The sequence below is a fragment of the Nuphar pumila genome, chromosome 9, assembly GCF_984573655.1.
Source record: "Nuphar pumila chromosome 9, dmNupPumi1.hap1.1, whole genome shotgun sequence".
In the NCBI taxonomy this organism is placed as follows: domain Eukaryota; kingdom Viridiplantae; phylum Streptophyta; class Magnoliopsida; order Nymphaeales; family Nymphaeaceae; genus Nuphar; species Nuphar pumila.
Window position 1 is genome coordinate 83,071,637 of NC_143257.1, and position 14,303 is coordinate 83,085,939.

General features: G+C 36.8%; 1 protein-coding gene across 2 annotated transcripts in view; it reads right to left on the reverse strand.

The window, feature by feature from the left end:
- Positions 1-14,303, reverse strand: part of LOC149828662 (Insulinase (Peptidase family M16) protein) — a 185,489-nt gene that overhangs the window by 119,259 nt on the left and 51,927 nt on the right. For both annotated transcript variants that reach the window (XM_090017672.1, XM_090017671.1), the window contains exons 6-9: positions 7,582-7,839; positions 7,375-7,512; positions 7,080-7,149; positions 6,254-6,467 (exon numbers count right to left, since the gene is read on the reverse strand). In XM_090017672.1, coding sequence (XP_089873798.1) covers positions 6,254-6,467; positions 7,080-7,149; positions 7,375-7,512; positions 7,582-7,839 — 680 coding nt within the window. The remainder of the gene's footprint in view (positions 1-6,253; positions 6,468-7,079; positions 7,150-7,374; positions 7,513-7,581; positions 7,840-14,303) is intronic.

Consider the following 14,303-nt stretch of genomic DNA (forward strand, 5'->3'; position numbering starts at 1 on the left):
ATATATATATATATATATATATATATATATATATATATATATATATCGGCCGTAGGGGTATTTTAGTTTTTTCCTCTTTTTCCGCATAATCATCTTTTGAATATGTTCGTATATTTTTATTTTTATTTCTTTTCTTTTTTTCTTTTTTTATATACGTAATTTGTGTACCATGGGGGCTTACATATACTCGTTGGACCCCTCCAACGGTAACAATTATGACCGTCGGAAGGGCTCCAACGACTACATGTGGAGCCCCTCCAAGGCCCACTAAAGGCTCTTTAATGCTCTATAAATAGAGCCCCTCTTCTTTGTTTTTTCTCAAGGCTTTGGGTCAAAGCCTACATGTGATCTAATAAAGTTTTTCATTCATTTTTTATGCCTTAGTGCATTTGTGAGATATTGTGGGTTGTGCTTTTGTGCACAAGTGTTCTAAGTGTTCTTATTGTGCATTTGTGCACTCGATTTTCATCAAGAACATTGTGTCTTGATCATAGTGTCTTTTTTAAGACACTTTCATATGGTATCAAAGCAAAGTTGAAGAAAGAAAAACGTGTGGTTCCTCACCTTTTTCGAGTACATCGGAAAACATGCCCTCAAAATTTTGCCGATTGGTGTGGACTCTTCTCTTCATCCAATATTTTAGAAGCCTCTTTTACCAAAAAAGATCTAAAATTCTTTTGTGGTACGTATCTCTTTCTCTCTTTTCTCCTCTCTAATGGGTGAAAAAGATTCTCGTTTCTCTCTTGATTTTAAACTTAATAGCTCCAATTACCACGTTTGGGTCGGAAACATGGAGGCCCGTATTAAATAAAAGGGCTTTGGGGCTATGTCCAAGGCTCGATTCCGGAACCGAAACCTAAAATCACATTGATGGAACAAGGAGAAATGAAGATCCTTGAAGGAGAAGAAAGAGTCAAGGCTCTTGAAGACTATAGTAAGAGACATGAAGAATGGGAGATGAGGAATTTCAAAATCCTATCATGGATTTTTTCATCCGTTGAGACAAGAATTAATGCCAACATCATCAAGTTCAAGAAAGCGTCTCAAGCGTGGGAATACCTTGAAAAGATGTACACTTCAAGGGATTTGTCCCACAAGTATTATCTTCAAAAAAGAGCCTTGACCCTTCAACAAAACGAAAAGACTATTAGAGAGTATTTCGCAAAATTATCCTCTATTTGGGATGAGCTTGCTATGCTTGAACCCAAATGGAGTGGAGAGGCTATTGAACTTAGACATAAACAATTAGAAAAGGATCGCTTTTTAAATTTTTTAATAGTCTTAGGCCCGAATTCGAGCAAATTTGATCCTCCCTTATATCCTCTTTCACTTCCCCCCTTTCTTGAAGATGTAACTACAAAACTAAGTGGGGAAGAGACTCGTATGGGCATAAGCAAAAATAACCCAAGTGTTCTAGCAACATCTTCCAACCATGAAGAAAGTGAAGGTATTAATGTCGTCTCAAGACCGGAGAACTTAAGAACCTACAAGCCTCTCCACTTCAAGAATCAAAGTCACGGTACAAGTAGCCAAGGCGGAAAGAGAGATTATAGCAAGCTTGTGTGCCACTTTTGAAAGGAACGAGGGCACATCAAGCCAATTTGCCCAAAGTGGAAGAAGTTGTTAGCTATGGCTATCATATCTTAACCTCAAAAGAAAGAGTGCTCACTGTCTTTAAATGGAGCTCGCTCGTTACAGCAAATTGTGGATGCACTTCAACCTCTTCTCAAAGAGGCAATTTCTGGAGCCGCCATGTCAACCTCTTCACCTCCCGGTAAGACCTCTTGGCTTTTAGATTCGGGTGCTTCATTTCATATGTCCCCAAGTATTAGTACATTTTCCGAGTACTCAAACAATCTCTCACCATCCTTTGTTTCAACCGCGGATGGAACATCTTTTAAAGTAAAAGGAATTGTAAATTTTGAAAAGCAAGGGTTCTTTATCCCAAAAATTAGATTTATACCAAAATTAAACTTAAACTTATTTTTGGTTTTTCAACTCTCGGATCATGGGTGTGATATAAAATTTTCATCTAACAAATGTTGGATACAGGATCGTCGGTCCGGGAGGTTGATTGGGGAAGGATCTAGGAAGGGAGATTTATACTATGTCGATTCCCTTCAAATTCCAAAGAACCCTTTTTGTAATGTTGTCCAACAAAAGGATATTAATGTATGGTACAAGAGACTTGTACACCCAAATGTTATAAAAAATTTCTACTTACCTTTTTATAAACACCTATGGAAAAGTGATTTCACTTGTAACGATTGTATTCTAAGGAAAATGAAAAAGATATTTTTTTGTCAAAGATCTATGTTTACAACAAGACCTTTTGAAATTGTTCATTCAGACATATGGGGACCGGCACCAGTTTTATCAATAGGGGGTTTTGCGTATTATGTAATGTTTATTGACGACTACACGATATTGTTGGATATTTTTTCTTAAGCACAAATATGAAGTATTTTCAACTTTCAAAACCTATCATATGATAATTAAAAATTAATTTAATGGAAACCTAAAAATTTTCAGAACTGACTCTGGGGGACAATATCTTTCAAGTGAATTCAAAATTTATCTTGAAAGTCATGGTATTCTTCATCAAAGATCTTGTCCAAAAACTCCTCAGCAAAATGGATTAGCCGAAAAAAAGCATAGTCATATAATAGAGACAACTTGAACCCTTCTTATTTCTCAAAACATTCTAAAAGGTTTTTGGGTTGAAGCTGCCTTAACATCTATCTATCTTATAAATCGACTACCATTTAAAATTTTGAACAAATCTTGCCTTTCAAAATGTTGTATACCAAAGAACCTGCCTATAGTCGGTTGAGAATTTTTTATTGCAAATGTTTTATTCTTACTGACAAGAACGACAAGCTCTCACCGAAAGCCATTGCATGTGCTTTTCTTGGATATTCTGAAACCTAAAAAGGGTTTCGATGTTATGATGTCAAGAATGATGAGTTATATGTTTTCAGAAATGTGAGTTTTCTGAAAAATGTTAATGGTTTTGAGAAAAGTGACCCTTATAAAGAAAATGTGGATTGTTCCTTTTTATTTGAGTTGTTAGCAAAAGATGATGACAGTGATGATGAACTCACTTATAATGATGACAATGATAATGAAGATGAGGAAAATATTTCCTTCCATCCATCTACCTACCAACACAATGATGAAGGAGCATCAAGAGATCCTATAACATATACTCATAGAGACAAACAGTTTTAAAAGTGCAATTGAAAAATAAGAGTGAACCTAGTGGCTCCACTTCAACAAACAAAGAAAACCTATGAAGAACTGAGAGAAATAAAAAGGTGTCTTCTAGGTTCATCTCATATGATTCTTTTACACCTAAACACAGAGCTTGTCTTTGCGCCACTCACTCCTATGTAGAACCCAGAAACTTTGAAGAAGTAAAAAAGAATGATGAATGGTTAAAAGCGATGGAATGTGAGTTTAATGCTCTCAACAGGGAGAAAACTTGGGAATTCCAAGATCTTCCCAAGGGTAAGAAAGCAATAGGGTGTAGATGGGTATTTAAGGTTAAAACTAAGAGCGACGAATCTCTTGAGAGATATAAAGCTCGGCTAGTTGCGAAGAGATATAGTCAAGAATACGAGATTGACTATGAAGAAACATTTGCCTCTTGGCCCGAATGGTCATTGTCAGATGCCTCATCATTGTTGTCTCAATTAACAAATGGAACATCTATCAAATGGATGTTAAAAATGTCTTTTTAAATGGTGATCTAAATGAAGAAGTATATATGGATGCCCCACCAAGAATGAAGACTCCCAAAGGAAAAGTGCTTCGTTTTCGAAAAGCACTGTATGGTTTAAAACAAGCCCCCAAGGCTTGGTATGATAGATTTAATTATGTAATGTTAGAAAATGGTTTCTCATTCTGTTTCACTGACATCGCTCTGTTTGTTAGAAAAACCAATGCAGGGATAGTCATTCTGCTTTTGTATGTGGATGATATGCTAATAACTCGAAGTGATACTAAAGGAGTTAAAAGCATAAAATCAATTTTAAATGATAGTTTTGAAATGTCTTATTTGGGATTTCTAACCTATTTTTTGGGTATTGAAGTGGCATACTCTCATAGAGGGTATTTTGTATCTCAAACTAAGCTTGCCGCTGAGATTCTTGACAGGTCAGGTATTAAAGTGTGTAAAACTCCTGTTATAGTAAGAGCCAAAATGAAAATTGATGATGGCATTCCTCTCTTAGATCCTACTCCCTACAGGAAGCTTGTGGGATCATTGATGTATCTGAGTATTACTAGACCAAATATTTCTCATGCAATTTATACTGAAAGCCAATTTCAACATGCACCAACATCAATTCACATGAGTGTCATTTTACGGATACATAAAGGGTACACTAAATAAGGGAGTATTATTATCCTCTTCTTCTAAATTAAAATTAATTGATTATACTGACTCTGCCTGGGGAGGTGACCCAAATAACCATCACTCCACTACTGGTTTTTCTGTATTTTTAGGAGACTCGCTGATCTTATGGAGATGCAAGAAGCAGCAAAAAGTGTCTTTATCATTTACAGAAGCTGAATATCGAGCCATGATAACTACTACCATAGAAATTATATAGATTCATCAGCTATTAGAAGACATGGGGATCAATGTAGAAGGGCCCACGAAGCTATGTTGTGATAACAATAGTGCAATTTATATTGCTAAAAATCATACATTTCATAAGCGAACATAACACATTGAGATGGACTGTCACTATGTTCGAGAAGCATATCTCAAAGAAGTCATAGATCTTCCGTATGTAACTTCAGAATATCAGTTGGCAGATTTCTTCACCAAAGCATTGTGTTCTCTGCGGTTCAACTTCCTTCTTAGCAAACTTTCGGTCATCATGCCCTAAGTTAGAGGGGGGGGAGGGGGGGTTAAATTGTAATCTATTATCATTGTAATGCCTATATATATTTTATATATATAAAGAGAGATACATATACATATATATTTCATATATATGTACATGTATATATATATATATGTCGTAGGGGTATTTTAGTCTTTTTTTTCTTTTTACGCATATTTATCTTTTGAATATGTTTGTATATTTTTATTTTTATTTCTTTTCTTTTTTTCTTTTCTAATATATGTACTTTGTATACCTTAGGGGGGCCACATATAGTCGTTGGGCCCCTCCAACGGTCACATTTGTGACCGTTGGAGGGGCTCCAACCACTACATGTGGATCCCCTCCAAGGCCCACTAAAGGCTCTTCAATGCTCTATAAATAGAGCCCCTCTTCTTTGTTTTTTCTCAAGGCTTTGGGTCAAAGCCTATGTGTGATCTGATATAGTTTTCCATTCATTTTTATGCCTTAGTGCATTTGTGAGATATTGTGGGTTGTGCCTTTGTGCACAAGTGTTCTAAGTGTTCTTATTGTGCATTTGTGCACTTGTTTTTTATCAAGAACATTGTGTCTTGATCATAGTGTCTTTTTGAAGACACTTTCACACTCTTGCCCATAGTAGGCATTCTATTTTTTAATCCTTGTGGATTCATTACATGAATATGTGTGTGTCTGCAATTGCCACTCAAAGAAAAAGATGTTCACTTGGCATGCTTTATATTAAAGTACATCCAGGATGAATTTGTGCCACAAAATTTAAAATTAAGAAGTTGGCACAAAAATCAATGATTCTGTCCAACAGAATCAATTGCATTTTGAAAATAAGAACAGCATCTCTGACTATGTGCATACATTTCATAGGAAAAAAGGTCATCAGTCAAGTGATTGTCATTCAATAAGGTAATTACATTTCCGCTGGATTTACTTTATCATGCGCAGCAGCAGGGGACTATGACATGCTCATGTTCACATAATCAAAATGGAACATGTGAAGAGAGGGTGTTGTTTGTTAGGTGATGAAGGAGCACTGGCAAAGAATATGGCAGCAGCGGAGTCAGTAAAGAGTTCCACATGGCCAGCTTATATACCTCTATAGTTACTGCTGGAGTTGATGTTTATAGTTTTGTAATTCTTTACCTTGGTATCGGCAAACTAGCCAGTACATCCCCCCACCCCATAGGCTAGGCACTACAGCTTTAGGAAATGAATAAATAAAACAAATAATTTGCATTAACTTCCTGGGAAGATTTTCGGTGTCCTTTCATTGACAATCATCTTTCTAATGATGATTACATTAATCATTTATAGAACAGAAAAAGATAAAACTTTTAACCAACCAAAAACGAGTAAGAGATTACCCAGGATCAGGTTTTGCATTCACAATTTCCTCTGGGATGTACTCATCATCCCACTGTGGGATGCTTCTACATTCCTCAAGATAACTGATTTTTTCCACAGCTCCTTTTAGATCTTCTATGGTGGAGTAAGCTTTAGGTTCAACTGTCTTAATGACACAGCTACAACTTGCACGAAAATTCTCAGCAAAACTTGATACTTCTGCCGCTGAAATATCTGACAGAAAATTGTTTAAAATTAGATGTACGTGAACAGATTCTGCATTTCTCAAGTTGATTGTTAAATAAACAGAATGTTAATGACCTTCCATGACAAAGATAAGATTGAAGTCCATACCATACTAAACCATGATATTCTATCATGCCAAACTGTTGTTTCACATAGACCCAATAACAAAAGAAAGAACCAACTTCCATGAATGTCATAAGGTTGAGTTTAATGTGATAATGATGCCAGTATCTTAGATGTGGAAAAAATCATTTTATTTTAGGCTGCTGTTTTTTTTTCTCAGAACCGAATCTTACAACTTGTTTCCTGTGTTTCAACATACTGGAATAACAAGTATACCATATCAAACATATCTCAAAGGTTAGAATGTTAGATGCAGTTTTTTGTGGACGGGTCTATGAAAACCAAAAAGGATAACTTCTTAAGTCATCACCATTCAATACCATAATATATATTTTATGAGTTAATCTATTTTGGTAACATGTCATAATCATTCTGCAGAGCACAAGGCATGCACTCCAATTTGGAATAGGTGCTTCAGAAATGTAACAAAGAATTAGTATTGCACATGAAAAATATATGAAATAGGCTGTGACTCACGGGGTAGGAAGGTCTTTTGCATCTGTGCTTCACACTCTATGCCAACAACAGGCTCCTTGTGGAAAAAGTGCTGTAAAAACAAAAAAGTTTCGCCTGTAACATGAAAGCTTGATATATGCTTAGAATGAAACATTCGGCAGATAACATCTAAAAATCACACTGAAGAACCTGCAAGTGAAGTACCAAGTACTAATGAAAGATGTGGAAAGTGTGAGGCATATTAATAAAACACATGCAATTTTTAGATGATTTATGGCCAAAAAACAATAAGAGAAAACCCCAAGCAGAAAAGTACTTGTAAGTATTCATCACGCAGACTTGTCGACTGCATTTGATCACGTTCCAAATATACAGATTCAATATCCGACATCAACAAAGCACGGACAATTGTTATTTCATGATCTGAAAATCCATATAGCCGGACCCTTGCAACCTGAAAATTTCAACTTGTAATGAGAATGTAAGACATAAGAGCCACAGAAGGTATTAAGATGCAAAATACCTCCATTAGCATTGATTCCAGAGCTTCAACAGTTCCCCTCTCTTTGCAAGTGGAAGTCATTATATAAGCCTTCACAGGATTGACAAGAATATCTCCAACTGAGCTGCAGGAGAAGAATGGAGGGTCTTTTCTTCGAGATATTTTGAAAAGCCTCTGGTTCAAGGCACAGTGAAACATAGCTTCTGCAAGAGAATCCCTGTAGTCCTTAACAGTCTTCATCTCAATTACTGGAATTTTACAACTGAGGACAACTGCGGACTGAAATATTGTAATGCAAATAAGAGTGAAGGCATGAAAAAGATGCATCTTATGCACAAAGACAAGTATATGAACATAAAAATGCAGTCTGTACACACATGTATGTAATATGTGTGTATTATAGTCTCATTGATTTTCTAATGTTATCATTGAAGTTTTCTGGATCTAACAGTACAATATGATCTCGATAGTCTTTTTAGTGGAGAAAACACATTATATTAAGAGGCTTTGATGCATAGGGAGCCAAGGAATCTTAAATCTATGGCCTATAATGCACCAAAACTTGACAACAAGAAAACAACAATTCTTACATCAAAAAGACTGCCTAATCTGAACATGTTTCTTACTAAAAAACCCATCACAACTGCATCTATAGTTCTGATCAAATAATACCCACAACCATGACTTTCTAATAGTTACCTTGAGGATGCCAAAGGTAAGCCCCATACACACACATATATACACATAGGATAAATAAATGTACGTCTGTACAGTGCAGAGGGCCACGACTTTTGATGTTCCAAGGCTTGTTTTGCAAATCACACCCCATAGATGTGTTCAGCATGGTCTATTTGCTAGAAACTGTCAGTTGGATCATGTTTTTCTGATGAAGAAACACAAATTTTTTGAGTCTTAAAAATATAAAAAGTTGTGGGACATTGATTTGTGAAAACATCCAAGATCTGCTTATATGTCGTAATCGGACGATCCAAAAGACAATTCCCACAACACAAAATATGTAGATCGCATCTGTAATATCAGAATTAAAGAAGAAAAAAAAACAGGAATGTCCGCACCATGCAGACGTCTCTCTCTCTCTCTCTCTCTCTCTCTCTCTCTCTCTCTCTCTCTATATATATATATATATATATATATATATATATATATATATGTGTGTGTGTGTGTGTGTGTGTGTGTGTGTGTGTGTGTGTGTGATCGAAATCAAAGATGCAAGCTGTATTGACTCGATCTGACAACATAGGTGTGTCCGGATTGGTTTGTCTGCTAAGGGTGGGACCTTGGATTGTGTTATTCAATGTAAAACTATGATTTCTCAAGTTGTGAAACATCACTACATTGTACGCTGTTGACTTTTGAAGCCCTTGTAAAAAATTATTACATGTCACAATCACATGATTGAAAATACAATGATAATATCCCTTTGAAAATATGCCAATATCTTTGACTATGATATATATAGATATATCATTTAAGATTTCTTTTCCTCATATATATATATATATATATATATAATATGTATGTATGCACAAGTCTCTAATGTGGATGTGCATATGGTGTCAATGAGTTCAAATGAGCAATATCTAATTGCCATGTTTTTTTCAAGTGAATCTATCCTTACAATTATGATCTACATGGTCTGTTTGGTTGTGCGGATCAACTTTGGAACGACCAGAATTTGGTGTATGTGCAGGTTTTTTGGTGATTAAAAAATCAATGGTCATAAATGCACCAATTTTTCATGACTTAGAAAAGGTATTTTTTGTCCATAAAACGTTTTTCAGTGTTGATCTCTAACAAATTGGCCATGCTAAACACATTTATAGGTCGGATTGAGTCAAAACAACTTGCACCTATGTGTTTGAACTCATTGATACTGTATATGCATCCGCCAAAGGCATCCTATGTATATATATAGGGAAAATATATGGTAGTTCTGTACCATGATACCATCCTGTGGTACACACTCTTGTTTGCATAGATCTAGCCACCAAATGATAAATCTAACTGTACAGATGTGTATAGCACGGTTTATTTACTATATTAAAATGTTTTATCATGTCTAATACACCATAAGATTTTATTTTTAAGACTGTGAAAATCAATGACTCACAATTCATGAAAATAAGGATAGTTTACAAATGGTACAAAACATCATTTTCGAGTCAACTTTAACACATGAAAATAATAAAGAGCATGCTAAACATGTTCCAACCTATGTCACATGGGTGCGGGTGCGGGTGCGACACGGGTGCGGCACAATTTTAAAATTTTTGGACACGGGGACTCGGCAAAATATATATATATATATATATATATATATATATATATATATATATATATATATATATATATATATATATAATTTTATTTTATTTTTAAAATGCCACAGCACAGTCTGTGTGACTGTGCACAGTCACGGGCACAGTCCACAGCACTGTGACTGTGCACAGTCACAGTCTGTGACTGTGCGACTGTGCACACTCACAGACTGTGTACAGTCTGTGACTGTGCACAGTCACAGTCTGTGACTGCAGCACAGTCACAGTCTGTGACTACAGCACTGTCACAGCACTGTGCCTCTTTTTATATATATATTTTTAAATAAAAAATATAAAAAATTGGTTTTTAGGGACATTTTTGGACTCGGTCAAAGTTGACCGAGTCCAAAATGTGGACGGACTTGGCCTGGACTCGGCCTGGGCTCGTTGACCGAGTCCGGGCCGAGTCCGAAGCCGCACCCGAGTCCGCATCCGTGTCGGGGCGTGTCAACTCGGGTGCGGCACCTCCTTAGCCGAGTCCGTGTGACATAGGTTCGAACAGTTAGATTTTGCTTTTGGAGCTTAGATCTATGTATATCAAATGTGTACCACCATACAGTATCACCATAGATGTATACATATATATACAGAGAGAGAGAGAGACAATAGAATATGAGAACTACTGTGTGAACTGGGCATTTCAAGGCATTTTCAACACTTTTTTTGCAAATCCAACCATGTAGATGTGTTCGGCATGGTGAATTCGCTAGGAATCAGCTGTTGGATCGTGTATTTTTAATGAAAAAAATACTGATTTTTGGATGCTTGAATATTTATGAAGATTATGAGCCATTGATTTTAAAGCCTTAAAAAATCTTGTTTATGCATCATAATGGGATGATTCAAGGGTTTGTGCTTATAAAACCATGTATGTAGATCACATCTGTAAGGTAATATTCAAGATAAAAGAATAAAAAATCCATGAAAATTGTGGTTCACACGGTAGTTCTCATATTTTCAGTTCTCATATTCTAGTGACTATATATATAGTCTTATCAGTATTGTATCGTACGACGATAGTACACCTACGAGCATGAAAGAATGTGGGTAACACTGACTATGCTCAAATTCTTAGCCCCGTTGATGACTCCATCTAAAATACAATAACGGGATGGACCACTTCTATAGTGTAGGCCAGGCATGGAGAGAACCACCGAGAACGGATATGCCAAGAAGAAAAAAGGCAAATGAAGGGATAAGGAAGCATCTATCAGTGAGGGAATCAGAGGTTTCCTTTAAGGGTGAGGCCAGTCATCAAATGGAAGACCTTCTCCCATTTCAATAACGCCCTGACACTCCGCTTTACGAGTGCTTTTTGCTTGCAACTGAGCCTAGAAGTAGCCTACCATGAGTCCATGACCTGAACCGCCTACCCTAAACTTGCCTACCCATACCTGGCTACCTGACCAAGAGAAGAAAGACTTTTGTTAGCTTGACTTTAAGAGTGCATAACCTCATGGATAAGCTCACGCCAACCCAATAATTTGGGATCCAATTCAAGATTTTCCTTGAGAGGTATCGGGAAAAAAATGGAATGCAATAATATTGATTCATATATTTGGTTTCAATGAATGTACGGAGTTACGAATCCTTTGTTTAATGGAAAATGTTTACAAGTAATGCGCCCAAGGTCCGTTGACTTGTTATTTCAAAACACCACTTTTTACTGGATTACTATTTAAAACTCTGATAAATGAATGATTATAAGGCTTTAAAAAATTTCTAAAAGGTTACAAGTCCAGGATTTTGGGGGTGTTACGACTTCACCACCAACTGATGAAGAACCACCTGACTGCTCCTCCTTGAGCATTATACCCTCACGCTTAGTAGAAGTCGCATATGCACCACTCTTCTTCCTGAGAATGAGAGAGTAATTCTTCGTATGACCAAAACCCTTGCAATAGGGACACTGAACAAAGCTAAGGTCACCTCTTCCATCAAATCTCATCTCCCCTCATCCTCCAGTCCTACCACCACCTCTTCCACCCATTCTGTCACTTATCTGTCTGGAAACAGCCATGACATTATCCCCAAAAGAGAATGAACCAAGAGACTTTATCATAATCTCTTCTTCAATTAACTGAGCATTGACTTGGGTCACATATCGTAAGTGACAACGATGCAAGATGGCACTCCTTGTCCCATCAAATTTTGGTCTAAGAGCCATGAGAAACTCAATAACTTTGTCAGTCTCCCTATGTTGATCAAGGATCCTCAAACAAGTTTGACATGAAGTGCAAGATACACATTTCGTACACTTCTCACATTTCTTTTGTCCCTCCATCAGTGCAACAGCATCCCAAATTCTCTATATATCAGAGTAGAATTCTTCAATTGACTTAATTCGCTATAGTATACTTCTCAACTCTTGAGTGAGTTGATAATGTTTTGCCTAATTCTCTTGTTTATAGACTTGCCTGAGATATGTCCAAGCTTTTTTTGCCTCATGGAATTTTGAAATATTCATGGCAATTCTCGATTCCACGGACTCAAGAATCCAAGCTTTGACTCTCGCATTGTTCATGACTTATTCTTCTATAGACTTATCAAAACCCTTATCAGAGGCTCTAGGTTTTACTTTTAGACCATCTAAATAGCCTTCCAACCCTTTTCCAACCGCCACCGCTTCCAAAAAAATCAGCCCAATATGCATAGTTGGTCCCATCAAACTTGATTGGGATGATTTGAATCCCTTCTCCATGATACCACTCACAATAAATATTACCAAGAAAGTTGAAGGGATTGAGTTTACCAGCAAAAGAAAGAACCATGGTCAGTTCAAGAGTCAAACGGATAACATATACCACAAATGAACCCCTCAATATGCTGATTTATGCTTAGAATTTCTAAGTCCACACAAATGCAGCACAACCTTACCAATCTAGATGCATTCGACACCTTGAAAAAAGCCCAAGAATAGCTTACCACAAGCTAAAATGCCCAAAATCTTATTCAGATCTTCTCTAAAAACACAAAAACCACAATCAATATCACCAAGACCCTTCACAAACCACTTTCACATAGATTTTACACCAAATAACAATGACCCAACACTGTACCACAGTGAATCTGAACCAAAAATGCAGAAAAATGGGTTACTGTAAACTAGAGCAGCCCAAAACTTCGATAGAACGCTCCCAAAATGAAAAACAAGAGCACCACACCACCACAATAATGTTTCTAGGTTAAAACGACCTAGAAGCATCCAATATGAGCCTTAAATACCCACTGATTCACACAGATTGAGCAAAAAACCCAAATCTGGTTATTGTTCATGTCTCTTTTGAATAATCAGAAGAAAAACGATATTAAATCAACCATGCCTCCAACGAAGATGATTTTACACACAAATCATCTAAAATCATGATCTACCTGGTGTTGCCTTCAGATGTGCCAAATCTCAAACGTCCATACGACCCGACCCTTTAAAGAAGACATCAGCAGGCCTTCATACAGCTTTAGGATGAACCCTCCTCTCACAACCTCAAACATGCTCTGATATCATATTTAAATATGCAGAAAAATGAGAGAGGTTAGGGTTAGAGGAGGAGGAGGCAACACAAAGGAAAGAATAGAATGTTCTATTCCATAGCATTCATGAATGAGAGCACGTTACAAAAATAGGGGGTTGACCCTACTAGAGACATCAAAAAGAAAAAGAAAGTAAAAAGACTAGTATACCCCTTCTTTATAGGGTATGTACACATTAGTCTAACAAGTTACTTTACATAAAATTATGATATACTATATTATATAGACTTTCAATACGCTCTAGCCTCCGGGTACTCTCTCTCTCTCTCTCTCTCTCTCTCTCTCTCTCTCTCTCTTTGTCTCGCTTTCTCTCTCCCCCTTCCTCCACCTCTTCTTCTTCTCTTTCTCTCTCCTCATCCATCCGCCTCTTCTTCTTCTCTCTTTGTCTTTATCTTTCTTTCTCTCTCTCCATTCCTCCGCCTCTGCTTCTTCTCTCTTTGTTTGTCTCTCTTTCTCTCTCTCTCTTCATCCACCTGTTATTCTTCTTCTCTCCCCGTTCCTCTGCCTCTTCTTCTCTCTCTGTCTTTATCTCTCTTTCTCTCTCCCTTCTTTCGCCTCTTCTTCTTCTTCTTCTCTCTATCCCTCTTTCTCTCTCCCTTTATCCACTTGTTCTCTCTCTCTTCTTCTTCTTCTTCTTCTTCTTCTTCTTCTTTTCTCTCTGACTCTCTTTCTCTCTCCCCCTTCGTCTGCCTTTTCTTCTTCTTGTCTGACTCTCTTTCCCTCTCCCCCTTCCTCCACCTCTTCTTCTCTGTCTCTCTTTCTCTCTCTCTTCCTCTGCCTCTTCTTCTTCACTATTACTATACTTGATGATAGTGATATCGTATACTTGAGCATTTGTTGATTAATTTTATTTTAAGAATTCATATTACGTTT